Below are 26372 nucleotides of genomic sequence, written 5' to 3'. Positions count from 1 at the left end.
GCAGTCACAGCTCACTGCAGCCTTGTCCTCCTGGGCTCAAGTGAGACAGAGTCTTGCTCTATTGCCCAGGCTGGAGTGCAGTGGCATGATCTTGGCTCACTGCAGCCTCTGCCTCCCAGGCTCAAGCGATCTTCCTGCCTTAGCCTCTGGAGTAGCTGGGATTACAGGTGTGTGCCACCATGCCTGGCTAATTTTGCACTTTTTTTTTGTTTGCTTTTTGTTTTTTGAGATGGAGTCTCGCTCTTTTGCCCAGGCTGGAGTACAGTGGTGCAATCTCAGCTCACTGCAACCTCCGCCTCCTGGGTGATACACCTGCCTCGGTCTCCCAAAGTGCTGGGATTACAGGTTTGGGCCACTGTGCCAAGCCTAATTTTTGTATTTTTGGTAGAGACAGGATTTCACCGTGTTGGCTAGGCTGGTCTGGAACTCCTGGCTTCAAGTGATCCACCTGACTTGGCCTCCCTCCCAAATCGTGGGAACTACAGGTGTGAGCTCCTGCGTCCGACCTGATTTTTAAATTATTTGTCGAGACAGGATCTGATTATGTTGCCCAGGCTGGTATTGAACTCCTAGGCTCAAGTGATCCTCCCAACATGGACTCTCGAAGTGTTGGCTTTATAGATGTGAGCCACTGGATCTGGCCAAGATGAATATTTATAGTTTCTTTTTCAACAACAAAAAACATCTAAATGCCTGTCTGGATAATGAGCTAATTGCTTTCACCGTTTGGCCGTTTCAATTGGTGGGGCAATTTTCGCCTTTCATACTGCTCTGTATACCTCTGAGTCATCATGTAGATGCTGTAGTCAAAGCAAAGCACCTAAATAGTTGTACAGAACCTACAAGGAAGTGCTTAAGGCCCATGTAAATATTACCTATGCTTTTCAATTTCTCCTTTACATTTTTCTCCTTCTTACTTTAGCCTCTTATTTGTATTTTCTTTTTTTTTTTTATAGGTTGCCGTTGTTCTGATGGATACCCAGGGGGCATTTGACAGCCAGTCAACTGTGAAAGACTGTGCTACCATCTTTGCTCTAAGCACTATGACTAGTTCTGTTCAGGTAAAAACCACTTGACTTGGAAAAAAGTTTGCAAAGGAAATAAGATAAAGGGAGGAAATACAGTTTTTGTTATTCTGTTAACAGAATTTCCATGATGTTATGTAAATATTATTTTTAAACTGTAGATTTAGTTAAGCTCTTAAAAGCTTGAGAAGGAGCCAAAGAATTTTTTCTCTTTGGTTATAATTATATATAATGTGTTCTAAGGAAGGTTCCAAAAAATGGAAATTTATATCCATTACATCATATAGAAAATATAAATTTGATAAGAATGTAGGAAAACTATATTTTAAACTGTAAAGGAAGAATTTTTTGATTTCAACCTTTTGTGCATAATTTTCCAGAAGACAGATCATATTGCTGTTTCAACAGGCCTCATGTTCTTATATGCAAGTCTTTAATTATTCAAAGCTTCTGTCATCCCTTTAGGGTTATTTAGGATTTGTTTGAAGTAAACCAGAGAAGTATCAATCTGGATTTTTGTTTTCTAGATTTATAATTTATCCCAGAACATTCAGGAAGATGATCTTCAACAGCTACAGGTATATATTCTCATAACAATTTTATCATCATATTATTTAAAAGTTTTAAGAGTAAGAAAAATTTTACAGCTGAGTAGTTTTTAGTAAAAGATTGAAATGTGGAGGAAGGTGTTTGGTTCATGGTAATTCTACACTGTATATTCATTGCTGGGGTGGAGCAGGGGTAGTCCGGGAAGGCCTTACTGACTTGAGCAGAGAACGAAAGAAAGTGGGGAAATGAGTCCTTCAGATACATTTGGGTGGAAAACTGTTACAAGAGAGGAGCAGCTGCTGGAAGACAGACCCTGAAGGGAGTGCGCTTGACAAGATCAAGGAGTGGCAAGGAGGCTCCTGGGTAGGACTGGAGAGTGACAGGAAGAGGCTAAGTGATGAAGTTAGAGAGGCAGCGAGGTCCCGGTCATGCTGGGTTTTTTCCTCTGGGGCAGGTGGGAGCCATGGGAGAGTCTTCAGCAATGACGTTATCTGACATGTTGTAAAGGGATCATTCTGGCTGCCATGTTCAGAATAGATTTTTAGAGGTGGGTACATTCAGTGAGACTGATCATGGAGCTATTGCAATAATTCATATGAGGTTAAATAAATTAGTATTTTTAAATGCATGCCTGGAAAATAGTATGTGCTTAATAATTGCTAGCCATTGTTTTTATTACTATTGCTGTTATTATCCAGTGACTTTTCTTCTTCATAGCAGCAGTTCTTTTCCATTGTTTCGTCCTTGTTTTTTTTTTTTTTTTTTGAGTTGGAGGCTCACTCTGTGACCCACTGGAGTGCAATGGTGTGATCTTGGCTCAGTGCAACTTCTGCTTCCTGGGTTCAAGCGATTCTCCTGCCTCAGCCTCCTCAGTAGCTGGGATTACAGGCATGTGCCACTGCACCCAGCTAATTTTTGTATTTTTAGTAGAGACGGGGTTTCACCATCTTGGCCAGGCTGGTCTCGAATTCCTGACCTCCTGATCCACCCATCTTGGACTCCCAAAGTGCTGGGATTACAGGTGTGAGCCACTGTGCCCAGCAATTTTCTTCTCTTTTTTATAGCAGCAGTTCTTATCTGTTTTTCCCATAAAATGCTCTTTTATGGGTATTCCAGGGTTGGATACAATTCCTGGTATATTGCTCTAATGCTGCTTCTCCCATTGACATTTAAGAAAACATCAGAATGTGAGTAAGGGCATCATTATTATAGGGATTACCTTGAATTAGTTCTATTTTATGTTTCTTTAAAAAAAAAAACAAGGAAAATTCCTCCTAAACCTCGGTCCTTAATGTTGCTATGGCAATTGCTTGTGCTTTATAATTAGACGTTCTATTCCAGTTCCATGGCTCAGTGGTTGAGAGCTCTTGCTCTGTAAAACTTCCATCACAACTTGTGTTGGTGACCATTTCACCTGAAATTTATTCCTTCCTTTCACACATTTTTCGAATGCTTACCTTGTGTGAGGTAGAGGACCAAGTGCCATAGATACATGTAAGGTCACATTCACAGGTACCAGGTGCTAGGACTTTAACATATTTTTCTTCAGGACACGGTTCATACCATAAGAGATAGTAAGTAGATTATGATACACTTATGTAATTCACCTTTTTTTTTTTTTTTTTTTTTTGAGACAGTCTCTGTCACCCAGGCTGGAGTGCAGAAGTATGGTCTCAACTCACGGCAACCTCTGCCTCCCCAAGTTCCAGCAATTCTCATGCCTTAGCCTCCCAAGTATCTAGGACTACAGGCATGCACCACCATGCCTGCCTAATTTTCGTATTTTTAGTAGAAACAGGGTTTCACCAGTTGGTCAGGCTGATTTCTAATTCCTGACCTTAAGTGATCCAGCCGCCTCAGCCTCCCAAAGTGCTAGGATTATAGGTGTGAGCCACTGAGCCTGACCTAATTCACCATTGATTCTATTCTCAAGAGCTCCATCATACTCTGGTTCCTCAACCCCCTGATATGTTTAAGCATCTTTTTCCTATAATAGTTTCAATATCAGTTTTTCCTGATTATTTTTATTGTATGCAGTTTTACATCTCCTGCAATGATTTTGTTACCTTGTGGTTTTTTTTTTTTGAGATGGAGTTTTGCTTTTTTTTTTTTCTCCCTGAGACAGAGTCTTGCTCTGTCACCCAGGCTGCAGTGGAATGGCACGATCTTGGCTCACTGCAATCTCTAGCTTCCGGGTTCAAGCAGTTCTCCTGCCTCAGCCTCCTGAGTAGCTGGGATTATAAGCACCTGCCATCATGCCCGGCTGGTTTTTATATTTTCAGTAGATTTGAGGTTTTACCAAGGCCAGGCTGGTTTCAAATTTCTGATCTCGTGGTCCACCCGCCTCAGCCTCCCAAAGTGCTGGGATTACAAGCATGAGCCACCACGTCCAGCTGGAGTTTCGCTCTTTTTACCCAGGCTGGAGTGCAATGGCACAATCTTGTCTCACTGCAAGCTTTGCCTCCTGAGTTTAAGTGATTCTTCTGCCTCAGCCTCCTGAGTAGCTGGGACTCTAAGGCGAGTGCCACCATGCCTGGCTTCTTCAGGCATTTATATTGTTTTCCAAATTAATACATTAAATCCAAACCTTGGTTTATTCTTCACTTCAGTACATTTCACATGGTTTGTTTCCTTTCCATTATCAATTATGACTTTTCATTTCATAGTAGCGTAAGCACTTTTCTTTAGTAAAGCAAATGTTCATACTTCCTGTAGAATTCAACTGGCTTAATTCTTGTAACTTTTTTTTTTTTTGGTTTCACTTTGTCAGCCAGGCTGGAGTGCAGTGATGAGATCTTGGCTCACTGCAACCTCTGCCTCCTTGGTTCAAGCGATTCTTCTGCCTCAGCCTCCCGAGTAGCTGGGACTATAGCTGTTCGCCACTGTTCCCAGCTGATTTTAGTATTTTAAGTAAAGATGGAGTTTCACCACATTGACCAGACTGGTCTTGAACTCCTGACCTCAGGGGATTCCACCTGCCTTGCTTTCCCAAAGTGCTGGGATTGCAGGCATCTTACAACTTTTGAAATAGGTTCTTTGTTTTTTGCTAATGTCTCTCCCTATTTTCCTGTTAGGCAATATTATTTCTTTTCTTTTATCTAAATTCAAAATTTGCATTTTTATTTTTACTTTTATTTACTTATCTATTTTTTTGAGACAGGGTCTCACCCTGTCGCCTGGGCTGGAGGGCATTGGTACGATCATGGCTCACTGCAGCCTTGACCTTCCGGGCCCACGTAGAGGTAGATCCTCCTACTTCAACCTCCCAAGTAGCTGAGACCACAGGCATGTACCACCACACCTAGCTTTTTTATTTTATTATAGTAGAGATGAGGTGTCCCCATATTTGCCACTGGACTTAATGGACAGAGGATTTGTCTCAAATGACAAGGCTGATGGTAGACTCAGCAACTGCATAATATAAATATTACAAAGGAGAAAATAATATGTTTATGTGCCTGGAAATCCAAAGAATCAACTAGAAAACTATTTAGAGCCTAAAAAATAATTAAGGCATCTATCACAAAATACAGATTAAAAAATCATTAGGTTTTCCTCTCTACTAACAATAACCAGTTTAAAAATGTAATGGAAACGGCCGGGCGCGGTGGCTCAAGCCTGTAATCCCAGCACTTTGGGAGGCCGAGGCGGGTGGATCACGAGGTCGAGAGATCGAGACCATCCTGGTCAACATGTGAAACCCCGTCTCTACTAAAAATACAAAAAAAAACTAGCTGGGCGTGGTGGCGCGTGCCTGTAATCCCAGCTACTTAGGAGGCTGAGGCAGGAGAATTGCCTGAGCCCAGGAGGCGGAGGTTGCGGTGAGCCGAGATCGCGCCATTGCACTCCAGCCTGGGTAACAAGAGCGGAACTCCGTCTCAAAAAAAAAAAAAAAAAAAAAAAAAAAAAAAAAAAAAAATGTAATGGAAACAATTGACTATAGCAACAACATATTGAAAGCAGAATAAACTTAAAAAGATATATATGGAGCACTTCAGAATTGTATGAGGCATGTAAAAGATTTAACCACATGTAGAAATATGCCTTGTTTCTTCTATATGGAGATGATAATAGCCAACATATATTTATTACTTACTTTGTACTAGACACTGCTGTGTATTATAAACATTATCTCCTTTGAGACTATTATGAGGTTGTCAGTTCTTCCCCACTAAACAAAATCATAAAGGCATTATTTTGGGAACTTGACAGAATTGTTGTGAAATTAATTTGGAAAGTTAAATTGTAAAACAGCCAAGGAAATTACAGAGGGTAGGAGAAACATGAGATAATTGACTTAGTACATATTATAAATCTGTAATTACAAGGATATGGCATTGGTTCAGGAAAAAAAATTGATCGGTGTTCTATACTTGTGATATACTACGTTTTCATATATTTCATTCTACTTAAGAATATATACACATATACCATAAAGGATAGATCAGTCAATAAATGGTGTTAGGATAGTTGGCTATGTATTTAGATAAGTTAGAAATTATATTCCTCATTGGGATGCTGAGGCAGGCTGATTACCTGAGTTTGGGAGTTTGAGACCAGCCTGGCCAACCTGTTGAAACCCTATCTCTACTAAAAGTACAAAAAAAAAAAAAAAAAAAAAAATTAGCTGGGTGTGGTGGCACATGCCTGTAATCCCAGCTACTTGGGAGGCTAAGCCTCAGAATCACTTCAACCCAGGAGGCAAAGGTTGAAGTGAGCCAAGATCACACCACTGCACTCCAGCCTGGGCAACAGAGTAAGACTCTGTCTCAAAAAAAAAAAAAAAAAAAATCGTATTTCTCCTTTTACTATATACAAAAATTCCAGATAGATCAGATAGATTAAATATGTTGATGTAAAAAAAAAAAAATCGTATTTCTCCTTTTACTATATACAAAAATTCCAGATAGATCAGATAGATTAAATATGTTGATGTAAAAAAAAAAAAAAAAAAGAAATCACAGCTGAGTGTGTGGTGGCTCATGCCTGTAATCCCAGCACTTTGGGAAGCTGAGGAGGGTGAGTCACAAGGTCAGAGTTCGAGACCAGCCTGGCAAACATGGTGAAACCCCTTCTCTACTAAATATACAAAAATTAGCTGGGTGTGGATGTTCAGGCAGAACCTGAATATTAATATTTCTGCAATGAAATATTAATAAATTTCATTTATTAATATTTCATTTATTAATATTCCATTTCATGACCAATGAAATGGGGGTAAATAAGCCTATAAAAAGCTTCGTGTCAGTTCAAGGCAGGTTTTTCTTCCAAATACGTTTCCCACCTAACCTGTGTTTTTAGTAATTTTTTTTTTTTTTGAGACTGAGTCTTTCTCTGTCGTCCAGGCTGGAGTGCAGTGGCTCGATCTTGGCTCACTGCATCCTCTGCCTCCCGAGTTCAAGTGATTATGCTCCCCTGGCCGCATGAGTAGCTGGGACTGCAGGCGTATGCCACCACACTCGGCTAATTTTTTTATACTTTTAGTAAAGACAGGGTTTCACCATGTTGGTCAGACTGGTCTCGAACTCCTGACCTGAAATTATCTGCCTGCCTCGGCCTCCCAAAGTGCTGGGATTACAGTTGTGAGCCACTGTGTCTGGCTTTTTCTTTTTCTTTCTTTTTTGTTTTTTGAGACAGAGTTTCACTCTGCTGCCCAGGCTGGAGTGCAGTGGTGCGATCTCAGCTCACTGAAACCTCCACCTCCCGGGCTTAAGTGATTCTCCTGCCTTAGCCTCCTGAGAAGCTGGGATTATAGGTGCTCACCACCATGCCCAATTTTTGTATTTTCAGTGAGACAGGGTTTTGCTCTGTTGGCCAAGCTGGTCTCAAACTCTTGACATCAAGTGATCTGCCTGCCTTTGCCTCCCAAAATGCTGGGATTACAGGCATGAATCTTAGCACCCAGCCCTGCTAAGAGGCTTTTCTCAAAAGTCTAGCTGGTAGTCCTTGAGTACTTGTTTAAGAGCCACTAACAATCAAACTGGGAGCTTCGATAAGAGGATAGGCCTTGTGTACTGGTTTGGATCACATTGAGGTAGGTGGTTGGGCAAGGTTATCTAGCGATTTTGTTGCCAGCTCCCAGATATCTGTTTTTTACAGATCTTTATTCTTGGGTTGTCAGTTTCCCTAGAGAAAATTTCTTTAAACTCCTGCCTTGGTGGGTAGAAGCTTGCTGTGGCACCCAGTAGGGTGAGAAGGCTAAGGAGTCGCACCACTCAGTATGACTTAATAGCTGTTTCCAGGAAGGTAGGAGACTTACTCCTAACCTCAGCTGAGTTTGGTGTCTAAGTCTAGATTTTTTTTTGGATTTATCTTTATATACTACACTTCCCATCTTATGTGGAGACAGGAAAAATATGAGAGTGAGAGAGGGGAACCTGGGAGTGTAGGTGCTTTCTCCTAAGACTCACATAGTTCCTAGTTGTCAGCACACTTCTACACCTCCTCTTGTAAGGTAATTGCATGCTTAGAATTTCTGAGCATTTCAGGCATTCTACTGAGAGAATCTGCTTATTCCTTGTTTGGCTCCTGCCTCTTCTAGATTTCTTAGCAGAACAGAGAAAGGCAAAACTTGAGACAGTTCTCATTTGTCTCGTTTGTCTATTTTTCCTCCAGAATGTTTTTGACAGCTCTTTTCTGCAGGCTTCTTTATCCTGTTTATTTATTTATTTACTTTTAAACTTTGTTTTGTTATGCTTTTAGTGAGGCTTCCTGAAGAAATAGAGGTAAATATACAGGTAAACCTTAACCTTAAAGAATTAAGTTATTTTAGGCCAGGCACGGTGGCTCATGCCTGTAATCCCAGCACTTTGGAAAGCCAAGGTGGGTAGATCACCTGAGGTCAGGAGTTCGAGACCAGCCTGACCAATATGGTGAAACCCCGTCTCTACTAAAAATACAAAAATTAGCCGGGCATGGTAGTGTGCGCCTGTCGTCCCAGCTCATTGGGAGGCTGAGACAGGAGAATTGCTTGTACCTGTGAGGCAGAGGTTGCCGTGAGTCAAGATCATGCCACTGCACTCCAGCCTGGGTGACAGAGAGAAACTCTGTCTGAAAAAAACGCCAAAAAATCCCCAAAAAACAGAATTCAGTCATTTGAATGGCATAAATATATATATATTTCGAGATGGAGTCTCACTCTGTCGCCCAGGCTGGAGTGTAGTAGCGCGATCTCGGCTCACTGCAACCTGTGCCTCCTGGGTTCAAGCGATTCTCCTGCTTTAGCCTCCCAAGTAGCTGGAATTACAGGCGCGTGCCACCATGCCTGGCTAATTTTTTGTAGTTTTAGTAGAGATGGGGTTTTGCCATGTTGGTCACGCTGGTCTTGAACTCCAGACCTTGTGATCTGCCTACCCCGGCCTCCTGAAGTGCTGGGGTTACGGGCGTGAGCCACTTTGCCCGGCCTTGAATGGCATAAATACTATGGGCCTAATACTTTTCTTGTTGCTGGAAATTCAGTAGTGCACAAAACAGGCAAATATTCCTGTCCTCATGGAGTTTAAATGCTGGTAGTAATGACAGATGCAAATCAAGACAAGAAGAGGTATAGTGTATTATATAATGATAAATATATAAATGTTTAGAAAAAGTTTTTTTTTGAGACATGAAGTGGGAAATATTTGCAAAGTTGTAGTCTTTTTATGTAGATGGCCGTGGATGTCTTCACTGAGAAGGAGCCATTTGAATAAAGACCTTAAGAAGTGTGTGAGCTGATCATGAGGATATTTGGGAGAACTTAGAGTTAGTGGGAGGAGCCAGTACAAAGGTCCTAAGGCGGTAGTATGCCCACATGTTTGAAGAAAAGGAAGAAGGGCCAGTGTGACTGCATCACACTGTAAGGGCTGGCTTTTATACTGAATGAGGTTGCAGGGTTTTGAGCAGAGCCATGGTATAATCTAACTAACCATATAATAACAGAGTCACTGTGGCTGCTATATTGAGAATAGCCTGTAGGGAGGCACTGGCTGTGGCAGGGAGACCAGCTGGGAGGCAATTGCAGTATTCCAAGGCACATGGGAATAGTGAGGGGCTGGATTCTGGTTTTGCTGATGAATTGACGTGGGATGTGAGCAAGAAGTAACCAAGTTGATTTTAAGGTTCATGACTCCTGTGGGCATTTGAAACTATAGAACTCTGGTCTCAATATAAATGGTATCCAGTCTGTTAATGAATACTTTGTTAAAGAAAAGCCATAGAACTATTTTAAGTAATTTTGCTTTACAAACCATAATCCTTCTTTTTTAAAGCTCTTCACAGAATATGGTCGTCTGGCAATGGATGAAATTTTCCAAAAGCCTTTCCAGGTTAGAATATTTATTATAAATATAATTCATATCTTTGTTTTTGTTCACGATTGGCAAACTACAGCTCGTAGGCCAAATCTGGCCTGCCACCTGTTTTTATATGACTTGTGAGCTAAGAATGATTTTTACATTTTTAAATGGTTAAAAAAAAGAGAAATACAATTTTATGATGTGTAAATTATCTGAAATTCAAATGACAGTGTCTATGGGTAAAATTATAGTGGAACATAGCCATTCTCATTTGTTTTTTTACTGTCTGTGACAGCTTTCCTGATACAATGGCAGAGTTGAGTAATTGCTTACAAAATAAACTCTCTGGGCTGGGCGTGGTGGCTCACGGCTGTAATCCCAGCACTTTGGGGAGGCCCAGGTGGAAGAATTGCTAGAGCCCAGGAGTTTGAGACCAGCCTGGTCAACATAGCAAGACGTCTCTTAAAAAAAAAATGAGAGTAGGTGTGGTGGTTCGTGCCTGTAATCCCAGCACTTTGGGAGGCCAAGACAGCCAGATCACCTGAGGTCAATAGTTCGAGACCAGCCTGGCCAACATGGTGAAACCCTGTCTATACTAAAAATACAAAAATTAGTTGGGTATGGTGGTGGCCCCTGTAATCTCAACTGCTGGGAAGGCTAAAGCAGGAGAGTCGCTGGATCCTGGGAGATGAAGATTACAGTGAGCTGAGACCATGCCACTGCACTCCAGCCTAGGCCTGACAGAGTGAGACTTTGTCTCAAAAAAAAAAAAAGAAGTGGTTGTGTCCTCCTGTAGTCCCAGCTACTGGGTGGGGCTGAGGTGGGAGGATCACTTAAGCCTAGGAGGTCAAGGTTGCAGTGAGCCATGATTGCACCACTGCACTCCAGCCTGAGCAACAAAGCAAGACTGTCACACACACACACACACACACACACACACACACACGGCCTGGGCAACAAAGCAAGACCGTCACACACACACATAAACACACACACACACACACACACACACACACACAGCCTGGGCAACAAAGCAAGACCGTCACACACACACACAGCCTGGGCAACAAAGCAAGACCGTCACACACACACACAGCCTGGGCAACAAAGCAAGACCGTCACACACACACACAGCCTGGGCAACAAAGCAAGACCGTCACACACACACACAGCCTGGGCAACAAAGCAAGACCATCTCTCTCACACACATACACACATACACAGCAGCCTGGGCAACAAAGCAAGACCGTCTTTCTCTCTCTCTCTCTCTCTCTCTCTCTCTCTCTCTCTCACACACACACACACACACACACACACACACACACACACAGCCTGGGCAACAAAGCAAGACCGTCTCTCTCTCTCTCTCTGTCACACACACACACACACACACACACACACACGTACACAGCCTGGGCGACAACGCAAGACCATCTCAACACACATAAACATGTGCGTGCATGCACATACTCTCTCTCTCTCTCTCTCTCTTTATTTCTTTCTCTCTTTCTCTCTCTCCCCACCTCTCCCTTTCCCCAAAAGGTCTTTGCTGACCTCAACTTTAGCTCAGTGTTTCTTGAGAATGAGGAAGCACAGCAGCCTCAATCAGTGGGATTAGAGATGCTTTCAGTGTGTGAGCCTTATTTCTTTTCCTTTCTAATTTTTTTTTTTGAGATGGAGTTTCACTCTAAGATTTTGCTCAGGCTGGAGTGGAGTGGCACCATCTTGGCTCACTGCAACCTCTGCCTCCTGGTTTCAAGCAACTGTCCTGTGTCAGCCTCCTGAGTAGCTGCAATTATAGGCACCTGCCACCATGCCCGGCTAATTTTTTTGTATTTTTAGTGGAGATGGGATTTAATTATGTTGACGAGGCTGGTCTCAAACTCCTGACTTCAGGTGATCCGCCTGCCTAGGCCTGCCAAAGTGAAGGGATTATAGGCATAAGCCACCATGCCTGGCCTTCTTTTCTAATACTAAAAGCAGATCAGATTTTTTTTTTTTTTGAGATGGAGTCTCTGTTGCCCAGGCTGGCGTGATCTTGACTGCAACCTCCGCCTCCCAGGTTCAAGCGATTCTCCTGCCTCAGCCTCCTGAGTAGTTGGGATTGCCACCATGAAGCTAATTTTTTTATTTTTAGTAGAAATGGGTTTTCACCATGTTGGCCAGGCTGGTCTCGAACTCCTGACCTCAAGTGATTCACATGCCATGGCCTCCCAAAGTTCTGGGATTACAGGCGTGAGCCACTGTGCCTTACTGCAGATCCGATTTTATGATTAGCTGGTGCCATATGGTTTTCTCTTTTGTCCTTTACTATATTCCCCATAGATGTCTTTAAGGCAGAGCCCCAAATTTACCATTCTCATTAATGTCTTCCTTCTGTTCCTACTAACCTGTGGGAACAAAAACAGCAGATAGGCTTTATTGACCTCATATTTGTCTTAAACATGTCCTTCCAGTGTTTGTAAAACTTCTAAGACATTATAGAATAGATAAATCTGGCTGGATGTGGTGGCTCACACCTGTAGTCTCAGCACTTTGGGAGGCCAAAGCCAGAGGATTGCTTGAGGCCAGGAGTTCAAGACCAGCCTGAGCAACAGAGCAAGACCTCGTCTCTACAAAAAAAATAAAAAAATAAGCAAAATGTAGTGGCATGTGCCTATAGTCCTGACTACTTGGGAGGCTGACGTGGAAGGATTGCTTGAGCCCAGGAATTCTAGGCTACAATAAGCTATGATCGTGCCACTGCTAGCCTTAGTGACAGAGCAAGACCCATTCTCTAAATCAATCAATCCATCCTTTAGTACATATCTTTACCCCCTTTGTAGAAGCTGGCATTATGCAAAGATGTATTGCAGTTGTTCTCTTGAAAATTTGTTTGTGCATTGTTAAAATATGTTTTCCTCTTTTCTTAAATAGACACTGATGTTTTTGGTTAGAGATTGGAGTTTCCCTTATGAATACAGCTATGGACTACAAGGAGGAATGGCATTTTTGAATAAGCGTTTACAGGTCAGTGGGACTGTAATCTTCTGAGGAATTATCTAAAAGTAGTGATGGTTTTCTCATTTGCCTTTGGCAACTGTATTTAAAGCAGTTATTGAAAATGATATTGAATACATTAACTGTATATGAATCTTAACAGAAGCTAATATTATTTATTCCTGATAAGATTAATGATCCTGTATATACAATACACAGGGACTGTAGAAGAAAATTCTGGGCAGATGCCCAAGCTTTGATTATAATTTCCATTTTACATTTTAAACCAAGTTCTATATGTGCCTTTAGAAGTCACACTCAGAATTTTAGTTATGTGATTCTGATTCAGAAGTTTTACTTATTTTGGCATAGATAGAAACAGTAAACAGGCCTAACCTGTTCTCCCAAACTAAAACACGGGAGTCTTTTGTCTGTCTCTGCTAATTGGTTGGATGCTCCTTCATCCCCACAAACCATCCCTTGTTCTTCCTAAGTATTGTGCAATACTCCTTTTAAAGAAACTCTTCTGCACCTGTTTGTTAGCTATAGGAGTCAAGCCATAGGTAACCAGATTTATGTGTTTATTGCTTCTTAAGGTTCCGAGTTTTCTCATTTGGCGACTGTTATCCCTCAGAGTTGAGAAGTCTTCTTTCCTTTGTCCTTATACTAGTTGTCGCTAGTGAAGAAAACCAAATGATTTTTGTTTGGTAAATTGTTGGTCTTCATTGGTAGGTGAAGGAACATCAACATGAAGAAATTCAGAATGTTCGAAATCACATTCACTCATGTTTCTCTGATGTCACCTGCTTTCTCTTACCACATCCAGGACTCCAAGTGGCCACAAGCCCTGACTTTGATGGGAAATTAAAAGGTGTGTTATAGATGTTGTTGTTTTAAACATGTTATTTGATCTTTGGAATTAAAAATCACGTACAAATCAAGTGAATGCTTAAGAAAAATGGTGTCATCTCTTAGTGTAGTATTTAAAGTCTAGTTCAGATTTTACTCTTGACTTACTGCGACCATCAGAATTAGTTTACCTTGACTTCTCCATCTGAAATGGTGGTGTTAATATCCATTAGTAGTCTTTCTAAGAGACTCATTATGGTTCTTGGTTTACAAGAGATACAAATGCTAAATAAAGGAAGAACAGACATTAGTCAGCTAATGTTAAGTAAAATTAACTTCTCAAGGGAAGGCAGCATGATGCATGGCAAAGCTATTATTTTCATCTTATTTGCGATTATAGCAAAACCTGACGCTGGGTCATGTGCTAATGTGAGGAAGTGCTAACTAAATGGTAGGTGAGAGGAATCGTAGTTGGGACTCTTGGGCTCCATTATCTTATTTTTGTTCCTTTTTCATTAAGGCCTTGAGTCATTAAATGGCTGGCCCTTAATTTACACATATGTTAAACTGAGCGCTTGTTAATAAGCTTATCTGAATCTCTCAGATTTCTGGTAATGTTTGCAACACTATGCTAGGTACTTTGATACTTATGCTCCCAGTAATTCCATGAAGTTGATGTCATTTCCTTATAGGTGAGGAAAATGGCAAAAACAGTTAAGGAAAAGGAGGAAAGTTAAGTAACTTCTCAAAGTGCTCAGCTAGTAAATGAGTAAGTGGCGAGGCATAGACTTACATCCAAGTTCTTGTTGCTCCAAACCCATACTGGGCTAAAGTAATGGTTCTTCTGTTATATGGAATAAATCATTCAGAGGATATATACTGTTTAGTTACTACAGGAACTTGCCTTTTGAAGTGAAAGGTTTTCATAGCCTCATATTGAATATAAAATGCACCATTTTTAACTTATTTGATCCAGTTGATCCAAGAAAATGAATGTTCAACTCAAGATTTTTATTCCAGCTGGTCTTAATATTGCCAAGAACCTGGTTAATGATACTTAACTTTTAGCTTTTATTTGTCACTTCTCTGACGTTTTTACATGGTTGGCAGCTCTCCTGAGGAGGAGACTTCCCTGGCCTGTTTCATGGCAATTGAATCTAAGACAATTGCTTTGGGAGATAATTCTGCTTGGCAAGCACTGGACCTGAAAAGCAGTTTCAAAGGAGTTTTCAGAGCTGAGTAGGGAGAGAAAGTTGTGTAGGTCTTAAGGTAATATATCGTTAGGCTCCATTATTAGTTGTACCTTTACCAACCTGAACTCAGATTTGTTCATCACTGATAGGGAATGTGTCCAGTGGAGTTCTTAAATGGAGGTGTTAGGAGAGGGTGAATTAGAGTGCCTCCTAGTGATTATCCAGTGTAAACACATACAAATGGCATTCTTCCATAGTTTCAATTTTAACGTTCCAATGCATTGCTTTGAAGTTAATTTTAATTTTAACTTTTTTAATTTTAATTTTTATCAGGTTTTCAGGAAGTAGGCAGAGTTTTTTTAAAGTTCAGTAACCTGGCTTTTGAAATGTCATGTCGCTTTTGGTTGTATTAATTTCCTGTGGCTACCTTTAACAAATTAACACAAACTAGGTGGCTTAAGACAACAGAAATTTATTCTCTCACAAGTCAGGGGGCCAGAAATCCAAAATTATGGTTGGTTCTACCAGGAGACTGAAACGAGAACCTGTCCCATACTCTCTCCTAGCTCTGGAAGTTGCCAGCAGCCCTTGGCATTCCTTGACCTACCTTGAGTTGCCTCTAAACTCTTTGTTATCACATGACCGCCTTCAATGTGTGTTCTCTCCATGTCAGCACACCAGTCTTTGGATTTAGGGCCCACCTCAATCCAGTATGACCTCCTCTTAGCTAACTACATTTGCAAGACTGTTTCCAAATCAGATTTTCTGAAGTTCCAGGTGGACATGCATTTTGTTGGAGGGGGGATGCTGTTCAACTCACTGTACATATATATAGATTATGAATGGTTTAATCACTAAATATTAAGTGTGCAAGTTTCATTTATATATTACATTTATAAGATAGGGAACAAATTCTGTATGAACAATCTTTAATCTCATATTTAGGTACTATTTGGTTTCCTCATCAAGATAAAACTATAAAATGCACTTGTAAGGCCTAAATTTTCCTTTCTTACATGAAAAAGTAAGTCCAAAAAGAAGAAATACAAATGGTCATTATATATTAATGAAAATATGTGCAGCATCATAATAATCAAGAAAGCACAAAAGCATTGGTAATAAATTATAGTCTTTATGGATTGTAATGTGGCAGTATCAGAATTCAGAATGTTCACATCCTTTGATCCACTATCCCACTTCTGGGAGTTTATCCAAAAAACTGTTTAAATAAGTGTATAAAAATAATTAGACTGAGTGGGCACAGTGGCTCATGCCTGTAATCCCAGCATTTTGGGAGGCTGAGGTGGCCAAATCACCTGAGGTTAGCAGTTTGAGACCAGCCTGGCCAATATGGTGAAGTCCCATCTCTACTAAAAATACAAAAATTAGGCCGGGCGCGGTGGCTCAGGCCTGTAATCCCAGCACTTTGGGAGGCCGAGGTGGTTGGATCACGAGGTCAAGAGATTGAGACCATCCTGGTCAACATGGTGAAACCCCGTCTCTACTAAAAATACAAAAAATTAGCTGGGCATGGTGGCGCGTGCCTGTAATCCCAGCTACTCAGGAGGGTGAGGCAGGAGAATTGCCTGAACCCAAGAGGCGGAGGTTGCGGTGAGCCGAGATTGCGCCATTGCACTCCAGCCTGGGTAACAAGAGTGAAACTCTGTCTCAAAAAAAAAAAAAAAAAGTACTAGCTGGACATGGTGGTGTACCCCGGTAATCCTAGTTACTTGGAAGGCTGAGGTAGGATTGCTTGAGCCCAAGAGGTCAAGGCTGCAGTGAGCTGTGATTGCATCACTGCACTTTAACCTGGGTGACAGAGTGAGACCCTGTCTTAAAAAAAAAAAAAAAAAAAAAAAAAAGTTAAGGTACATCTGCCCAAAGGAATGAAATGCAGTCATTGAAAGGTTAAGGGCAGGGCGTGGTGGCTAATGCCTGTAATCCCAGCACCACGTTGGGAGGCCGAGGCGGGCAGATCACGAGGTCAGAAGATTGAGACCATCCTGGCCAACACGGTGAAACCCTGTCTCTACTAAAATACAAAAAATTAGCTGAGCATGGTGGTGTGTGCCTGTAGTCCCAGCTACTTGGGAGGCTGAGGCAGGGGAATTGCTTGAAACTGGGAGGCAGATGTTGCAGTGAGCCAAGATTGTGTCACTGCATTCCAGCCTGCGTGACAGATCAAGACTCCATCTCAAATAAAAAAAAGGGTAAGGTAGATAGATGAATCTATATGTCTTTATGTAGAAGGATGTCTGTGATATATTATTAAACATACAAAGGTTGTAGAGTAGCATATGTGGTATGCTTCTATTTATTTAAAAAAAAAGTACTTTTAAATTTTTATTTACTTATTTATTTTAGAGATAGGGTCTTGCTCTGTTGCCCAGGCTGGAGTACAGTGGCATGTTCATACCTCACTGTAGCCTCTAACTCCCAGTCTCAAGTGATCCTCCCACCTTAGCCTCCCCAGTAGCTGGGACTACAGGCATGCACCACTATGCCTGGCTAATTTTTTTATTGTTTTGTAGAGATAGGGTCTCCCTATGTTACCCAGGCCGGTCTTGATCTACTGACCTCAAGTGATCCTCTCACCTCAGCTTCTCAAAGTGTTGGGAATACTGGCACAAGCCACCATACCTGGCCAGTACTTTTCTAAATGGAAAAATTTGAAAAACAAAAATTTGCTTTTTTGCCTCACTTTAAAAATATGTTAAAAGCCTGTCCTCTGTGTTTATTTAAGGAACTACAGTTATGAGGATTGTTCATGAAGAATTCTTACTAGCTATGCAAAAGTTTATGTACATTTTAGATTTGGAGATGGATGTTTTATAATTTTAGGGAAACTTCTGAACCAAGATATTGAAGGGTTTTGAGTGAAGGGTAAATTGAATGCTAAATTGTAAGTAGCAGGTGATTTGTATTTGGCAAGTGCTAGCTTGAGAACCACACACACACTTTACTGTAGGAGACCTGTTAGAGCTGATACAGTTTTCAGAATTAAAAAAAAAGGTAGACATTATATTTTCTCAGGTATATACCTGTATAGTTACATGATTGAGATTTTGCAGTCCTGTTCCATGTGACTTGGAAAAGACATTAGCCTGAGGTTGTTAGGGCTAATCCATAAAAGGAACTTATGTAATTTTTGTAGAACATTTAAATTTCATAAGAACTACATTCTGAAACTATTTCTGCAAATGTTCCCCCAGATACTTTAGGAATTATTTCAGTGGTTTTATGATTGACCACTTATTTAGAGGTAGATGCCTGCCAAACATGATCTTAGTTTTGATGTAATTGATGCTGAGCTGCTGCTGCTTGCAGTAATTATCTAGAATAGCTGCTGGTTTTTTGTTTGTTTTGTTTTGTTTTTGTTTTTTTTGATACAAAGTCTTATCTTCCCTCTGTTGCCCCAGCTGGTGTGCAGTGGCGTGATCTCAGTTCACTGCAACCTCTGCCTCTCGGGATCAAGCAATTCTCGTACCTCATCCTCCCAAGTAGCTGGAATTACAAAAGTGCACTACCATGCCTGGCTAATTTTTTATTTTTGGTGGAAATGGGGTTTTACCATGTTGACCAGGCTGGTCTTGAACTCCTGGCCTCAAGCAATCTGCCCACCTTAGCCTCCCAAGGTGCTGGTATTACAAGTGTGAGCCACCATGCTAGGCCTAGAATAGCTGCTTTTTGAGAATTTTTCATCAGACACAGGATGACTGTGTTGTCAGCATAAAGAAAATTGTCATCTTCCTATTTGTTGCCACAGGGAGACCTAATACAGTAACTACTGAGTTGGTTAGTTATAAATTACACAGGAGGGTTTGTAGGGCACAGTCTCCTTTGACATCATTAGAGGTTGTTTCTGTTATGAGACAGTTCTTGTCTATTCTGATTTTAAAACTATTATTTTGGTGTAGCCTTCATAGAAACATGAGTAGCATAGGGTCTGTACGGCTTGTTAAAGTGGCAAGTATAGCATCTGGATCCTGCTACTTCTTGTGTGAGGTATTTTTGAAACAATCCATCCTTCAGTGTGGTGGAAATTGAAACCATACAAAAAGGTTTTTTGGATATGTAATACATTCACATGTTTAGAATTTTAAAAAGGATTAAAAAATACTCAGTGAAAAGTCTCTTTTCCATTTTTGTAGGCTTTCAGAGTTTCTTCAGTATATGAAAGCAAATGTGAATGTGTACAGATGGCCTATTATGTACACTTTTATACTTTTTGACTACAAGGTTATAAAGTATTTTTCCTACTTTTTTTCTTGAAATTTTACAGTTTCATTTTTCATATTATAGTCAGGTTGGTGGAGTATTGAAGAGTTCTTAACTTTGTTGTGGGCTCCTACCTGCTTTTTTCATTGATAGTTGGGAACCCAAGAAGATGTTAGAATATGCACGTCAGCTTTTCTGTATTTTAATTCTCCCGTGGCTTCGTAGTTGGACCAGCTAGTAATTCTTTGAGAAAAGAGCTCTGTTTAGCAGCTCTCCTGATCCCTACATGGGAACCTTGTAGAAGCTGCAGAGAATCTGTCACCTTTCTCTAATTAGTGGTCTTTTCATTTTGGAGTGGTCCCAGAGGGTCTCTGAGGAGATAATAGAAAATCAAGATAATGAGGCACAGGTAATTCTTCTTTTAACACTAAAAAAATTAACAAGAGTAAATCAATTGGATGACCAGTGATTTCTTATCGATTTAAAGGAGTAATGTGAGGGCGTTGCAAAGGACTGAGACAGCTTGAGAGGTTGAAAACTGACTTGTTGAAGACCTTGTTAATGAAATTCTTTAAAAAGTGAAATTTCTTAAAAGGCTAGGGAGCAGACCGGATATCACAAAGGATATTCTGCATATAGTATTCTATTTGGAATTAGAGAAAACTTTATACTACTGTGGGGAAGGAGAAAAATGAAGGTACATTGGGACAGAGATCTATCAGCAACTTGGTCATAGCCAGAAAGTGTCAAAACATAGTCTGGAGGTTGGGCACAGTGGCTCATGCCTGTTATCTCAGCACTTTGGGAGGCCAAGGCGGGTGGATCACCAGGTCAAGAGATCGAGACCATCCTGGCCAACATGGTGAAACCACCCCATCTCTACTAAAAATAGAAAAATCAGCCCGGTGTGGTGATGTGTGCCTGTAGTCCCTGATACTTGGGAGGCCGAGGCAGGAGAATCTCATGAACCTGGGAGGTGGAGGTTGCAGTGGGCAAAGATCACACCACTGCACTCCAGCCTGGCAACGGAGCGAGATTCAGTCTCAAAAACAAACAAACAAAAACTCCACAAAACCAAAAAAAGCCCCATAGTCGGGGACCCCTTCTCTCCCACTTTCTTTTCTTTCTTTTTTTTTTTTTTGAGACAGAGTTTCACTCTTGTTGCCATAGCTGGAGTGCAATGGTGCAATCTCAGCTCACTGCAACCCCTACCTCCCGGGTTCATGCGAGTCTCCTGCCTCAGCCTTTTAAGTAACTAGGATTACAGGCACCCGCCACCACACCTGGCTAGTTTTTATATTTTTAGTGAAGACAGGGTTTCACCATGTTGGTCAGGCTGGTCGCAAACTCCTGACCTTAGGCTATCCATCTGCCTTGGCCTCCCAAAGTGCTGGGATTATAGGCCTGAGCCACCGCACCTAGCTTTTCTCCTACTTTCAATAACCAATGTTAAAAGAATTACACTGGGAAGATTGCATTGTGTGTTCACCTTGGCTGAATAAGGCTGTTTGGCTTGTTTTTTCCTTCTCTGTGGTCCTGTGAACAGATATTGCTGGTGAATTCAAAGAGCAGTTACAGGTACTGATACCATATGTATTAAACCCATCTAAGTTAATGGAAAAGGAGATCAATGGCTCAAAGGTCACCTGTCGGGGACTATTGGAGTATTTTAAGGTAAATATGGGTTTTAATTATTAAAATGTTTGATTTTTGGTAAAGCTGATCTAACTTGTAAATCAACTTGAATTTGAATATTTTGAAACTTCAGAGAAGGTTTTCTGGGGGAGACAGTGAGAGGCATTTTCAGAGACCTCAGTGTCCTTCCAGGAGTGGGCCATCGGGTGGCAGTGTCGGTCTAAGAACCAAATGGATGTTCTTTGCACTCTCTTAGAGGAGCAATTAACTGTGACTAAAGGAAGATTGTTCCTCAAGGAAGATGGTGTGGACAGGAGGTGGTTAGGAAGTTGCTGTGAGTAGGAGGAGACGGCACCTAGATGTGACACGACTGCCTCAAGGCGGATGGTCACTCTGCCCACAGGTAGTGGTGAGGTCAGCGTGCATGGGGAGCTGGATGGGAATCCTAGCCTCTGTAGGCTTGTGCTGCTTGAGAACATTTTTAGTTAACTAAAAATGCTAACATGCACTCAAAGGTGTGTGGTGTGTTTTTGCTAATTCCTGGTTGTTGTTCTAAGTCTTAAGGAAAATGCAGTTGTATGGTCACTTTCTAAAAATTAAATATGAGTAAGATATGACTGAGTAACATTTTTATAGCAGTTTTTGTGTTTACATTTTAAGGCATATATTAAAATTTATCAAGGAGAAGATCTGCCTCACCCCAAGTCCATGCTTCAGGTAAACAATGATTTGATGTCCTAAATGCTACTCTTTAATTACTTGAGTTGACCTGTATACAATAAGCAGAGTTCTTTAAGAAGAGAATGTACTTTTTCTCCTTTTTCATTATGCTGAGGTCTGTTAATTTTTTTTTTTTTTAGCACATTTTGCAGTAGTGTGGCGACCTTCTAGTTCACTTGTTTGTATTCATGGTGGTACATTTAAAACAAAATTGCCTCTCCTCGCTGGACCTGGTCTTTTCACCAAACACACTTTGGGAAACACAGTTTATTATACCTGGGTGGAACATACCCACTATGGTAGACAAGCAATTTCCTGTCATCTGTTGTTTATTTTTTATTTTTATTTTTATTTATTTATTTATTTTGAGACGGAGTTTCGCTCTTGTTACCCAGGCTGGAGTGCAATGGCACGATCTCGGCTCACCGCAACCTCCGCCTCCTGGGTTCAAGCAATTCTCCTGCCTCAGCCTCCTGAGTAGCTGGGATTACAGGCACGTGCCACCATGCCCAGCTAATGTTTTGAATTTTTAGTAGAGACGGGGTTTCACCATGTTCACCACGATGGTCTCGATCTCTCGACCTCGTGATCCACCCGCCTCGGCCTCCCAAAGTGCTGGGATTACAGGCGTGAGCCACCGCGCCGGCCTTATTTTTAATATTTTAAATATAATTAATAATTTATTTTTTGAGACAGAGCCTCACTTTTCCCCAGGCTGGAGTGCAGTGGCATGATCTTGGCTCACTGCAACCTTCACCTCCCTGGTTCAAGCAATTCTAGGGCCTCAGCCTCCAGAGTAGCTGGTATTATAGGTTTATAATCCTATAATCCAGGATTATAGCTCCATTATGCCTGGCTAATTTTTGTATTTTTAGTAGAGACAAGTTTAGCCATGTTGCCCAGGCTGGTCTCAAACTCCTGGACTCAAGCAATCTACTGTCTTGGCCTGCCAGAGTGCTGGGATTATAGGTGTGAGCTACCGTGCCTGGCTATAATTTTTTTGATTGAAAAAAAAATAGAGGGCCGGGCGCGGTGGCTCAAGCCTGTAATCCCAGCACTTTGGGAGGCCGAGGCGGGTGGATCACGAGGTCGAGAGATCGAGACCATCCTGGTCAACATGGTGAAACCCCGCCTCTACTAAAAAATACAAAAGATTAGCTGGGCATGGTGGCGCTTGCCTGTAATCCCAGCTACTCAGGAAGCTGAGGCAGGAGAATTGCTTGAACCCAGGAGGCGGAGGTTGCGGTGAGCCGAGATCGCGCCATTGCACTCCAGCCTGGGTAACAAGAGCGAAACTCTGTCTCAAAAAAAAAAAAAAAAAAAAAAATAGAGATGTGGTCTTGCTATGTTGCCCAGGCTGGTCTCAAACTTGGCTCAAGCGATCTGCCCACCTCAGACTCCCAAAGTGCTAGGATTACAGGCGTGAGCCACTGTGCCCGACCTGTTGTCTATTTTAGTGGAACATGTCCTGACATATCTATTTACTATTCACTTATCAGGTTTTTAATTTGTAACTACAATGTCATTGGGTTAAAACATACAATTTTTGACTTCATATGCTGAACATAAGGGCATTTATTGCCAAATGTTGATTTTTTTTGTAGCAGGACATTTTTATAAAGGGAGCTAGAGCCTGGGATTGACATTGCAAATAATTTTTTCCTTTTTTTTTTTTTTTTTTTTGTAATAGAGACAGGATCTAGCTGTGTTGCGCAGGCTGGTATTGAATTCCTCAGCTCAAGTGATCCTCTTGCTTCAGCCTCTCAAATTGCTGAGATTACAGGCATGAGACTCCATACCCAGCTTTTTCTTCTTCTTTTTTTTGACTCACATCTGTTTCTTAAAATTGAAGCAGTGGAGCCAGGTGCAGTGGCTTATGTCCGTAATCCCAACACTGTGGGAGGCTGAGGTGGGCGGATTACTTGAGGTTGGGAGTTCAAGACCAGCTTGGGCAATATAGGGAGACTCTATCTCTACAAAACAAAAACTTAAAAAGTTAGCCAAGTGTGGCACATACTGGCGGGAATGGCTTGCACTCAGGAAGCGAAGGTTGCAGTGGGCTGAGATCACCACTGCACTCCAGCCTGGATGACAGAATGAGACTCTGTCTCAAAAAAATAAATAAAATTTAAAAATAAAATTGAAGCAAAGGAAATAATATTTTCCTTGAATTTTGGAGATTTACTTTTTGCTAAAGATTCTTATGTATAAGAATACATATTTTTATGTATATGAACTTCTATCATATTTTTTTTGGTAGAAAATTTGGCAGAAAAAGTGTATTTTTTTTTTTTTTTGAGACAGAGTCTCACTCTTTTGTTCAGGCTGGAGTGCAGTGACACGATCTTGGCTCACTGTAACCTTCGCCTCCTAGGTTGAGGCAATTTGCATGCCTCAGCCTCCCAAGTAGCTGGGATTACAGGTGTGTGCCACATACCTGGCTAAGTTTTGTATTTTTAGTAGAGACGGGGTTTCACCATGTTGGCCAGGCTGGTCTCAAACTCCTGACCTCAAGTGATCTGCCTGCCTTGGCCTTCCAAAGTGCTGGGATTACAGGTGTGGACCACCGTGCCCGGCCATAAAAGGTGTATTTTATTTCATCAGTTGAACTGTATGGAAATCTAAAATAATAGAAGGTTAATAAAAAAGGAAGAATGGGGAGTAGAGAAGATTTTTGTATTAGGTTATTTGTAAAAGAATGTTAAAAGAGGAAGGATTTATATTTTACATTTTTCCTCTCTTAAAAGGCCACTGCTGAAGCCAACAACCTAGCAGCTGCAGCCTCTGCCAAGGACATTTATTATAACAACATGGAAGAGGTATGTAGGACATATGCCTTATTCTGAAATATCTGTAACATGGGCATTGTTGCTGACTTCAAAAGCTCAACTTGATCCTACTTCAAGTGTCTTCAAGTGATGAGGCAACAAAGCTGTACCTAGGTTGTCCAGGTAATGGGGGCCATCTAATTATTACCATTTATTTTTTTGTTTAGTTTTGTTTTTGTTTTTTTGAGGCGGAGACTCACTCTGTCATACAGGCTGGAGTGCAGTGGTGCAATCTCGGCTGACTGCAACCTCCACCTCCCAGGTTCAAGCGATTCTCCTGCCTCAGCCTCCTGAATAGCTGGGATTACAGGTGCTCGCCACCACAGCCAGCTAATTTTTTAATATTTTTAGGAGAGACAAGAGTTTCACCATGTTGACCAGGCTGATTTCGAATTCCTGACCTCAAGTGATCTACCCGCCTTTGCCTCCCACATTTGCTGGGATTACAGACTTGAGCCACTGTGCCCATCCCAGTGTCACTGCTCTTTCCAATTAATATTATCATCCCGGTTATATAAGTGTGCTTTTCAGAGGAAGTGAAACTAGATTTTATTGGTCTTAGTCATCTTTTAAAAGTTAATTTATTAATATCTTGTTAACATCTTAAAACATTCTATCACTTTTATCTTTTCATGTTTTATTTGGCACTTGTTTTTGAAGAGATCTTTTAACATATTGTGTCTTTGTTCTCTTTAGGTTTGTGGGGGAGAGAAACCTTATTTATCTCCCGACATTCTAGAGGAGAAGCACTGTGAATTCAAACAACTTGCTCTGGACCATTTTAAGAAGACCAAGAAGATGGGTGGGAAGGATTTCAGCTTTCGTTACCAGCAGGAGCTGGAGGAGGAAATCAAGGAATTATATGAGAACTTCTGCAAGCACAATGGTAGCAAGAACGTCTTCAGCACCTTCCGAACCCCTGCAGTGCTGTTCACAGGCATTGTGGCTTTGTACATAGCCTCAGGCCTCACTGGCTTCATAGGTCTTGGGGTTGTAGCCCAGTTGTTCAACTGTATGGTTGGACTACTGTTAATAGCGCTCCTCACCTGGGGCTACATTAGGTATTCTGGTCAATATCGTGAGCTGGGCGGAGCTATTGATTTTGGTGCTGCGTATGTGTTGGAGCAGGTAAGTGGTGCTGCTGGAGGGCCTGAGGGTTGATAATGGGCAGATATTTGTGCTTGTGTTATAAAATACCTCGTTTAGAAGAATTTCATGGCAAAGACATGAGCAATGGCCACTTCCTTGGCCATTTTTTCCTGATAGACTTTATGTTTTATTATCCTTTTTGGATATTAATATTTGTTTTGTTTGTTTTTTGTTTTTGAGATGAAGTCTGTCTTTGTTGCCCAGGCTGGAGTGCAGTGGCACGATCTCAGCTCACTGCAGCCTCCCCCTCCTGGGTTCAAGCAATTCTCCTGCCTAAGCCTCCCAAGTAGCTGGGATTACAGGTGCCCGCCACCATACCCAGCTAATTTCTGTATATTTAGTAGAGACAGAGTTTCACCATGTTGACCAAGCTGGTCTTGAACTCCTGACCTCAGGTGATCCACCCGCCTCGGCCTCCCACAGTGCTGGGATTACAGGCGTGAGCCACTGCGCCCAGCCTATAAAATTTTTTTTTAGAGACGAGCTCTTGCTCTGTCACCCAAGCTGGTATCTTAGCTCACTGTAATATAAAACTCCTAGGCTCAAGTGATCCTCCTGCCTCAGCCTCCCAAGCAGCTGGTGTTACAGGCGAGTGCCACCACCCCCAACTAACCCAGTAGCTCTTGAACATGGACATGGTTAATGTCCATGTCCAAGGTCCTTGAGATGATACATTTGTTTTCTGAGTAACATAAGCAGATGAGTTGGGTTAGCAGCTTGTGAAGCTACAGGAGCTGCCCATCCTACCCTAGTCACAGAGCGCGGGTTCCCATTATCTTGGGTGTTAGCTGCTGCCACAGCCTCCCTGTCTGTATCCCTACATTTTCATTCCTCTGCTTTCTGTAACATGCTGATGATGGAGATAGGTTTTTGAAAGTTTATCTCTAAGGACTTACTTTCTTTTTTTTTTTTTTTTTTTTTTTTTGAGACGGAGTTTCGCTCTTGTTACCCAGG

The 26372-nt window shown here is 41.5% G+C and overlaps 1 protein-coding gene across 1 annotated transcript in view; it reads left to right on the top strand.

The window, feature by feature from the left end:
- The window catches only part of ATL3 (atlastin GTPase 3), a 58657-nt gene that overhangs the window by 26466 nt on the left and 5819 nt on the right, over positions 1-26372 (top strand). Inside the window, exons 4-12 of the mRNA XM_039471022.2 lie at positions 957-1061; positions 1553-1603; positions 9821-9877; positions 12764-12856; positions 13559-13697; positions 20633-20760; positions 21382-21438; positions 24189-24260; positions 24966-25397. Of these exons, the coding sequence (XP_039326956.1) occupies positions 957-1061; positions 1553-1603; positions 9821-9877; positions 12764-12856; positions 13559-13697; positions 20633-20760; positions 21382-21438; positions 24189-24260; positions 24966-25397 (1134 nt within the window). The remainder of the gene's footprint in view (positions 1-956; positions 1062-1552; positions 1604-9820; positions 9878-12763; positions 12857-13558; positions 13698-20632; positions 20761-21381; positions 21439-24188; positions 24261-24965; positions 25398-26372) is intronic.

Source organism: Saimiri boliviensis, chromosome 6 (genome assembly GCF_048565385.1).
Source record: "Saimiri boliviensis isolate mSaiBol1 chromosome 6, mSaiBol1.pri, whole genome shotgun sequence".
Classification (NCBI taxonomy): Eukaryota; Metazoa; Chordata; class Mammalia; order Primates; family Cebidae; genus Saimiri; species Saimiri boliviensis.
The sequence above is the reverse complement of the archived record's forward strand: the minus strand, read 5'-3'. Positions and strand labels throughout refer to the sequence as shown.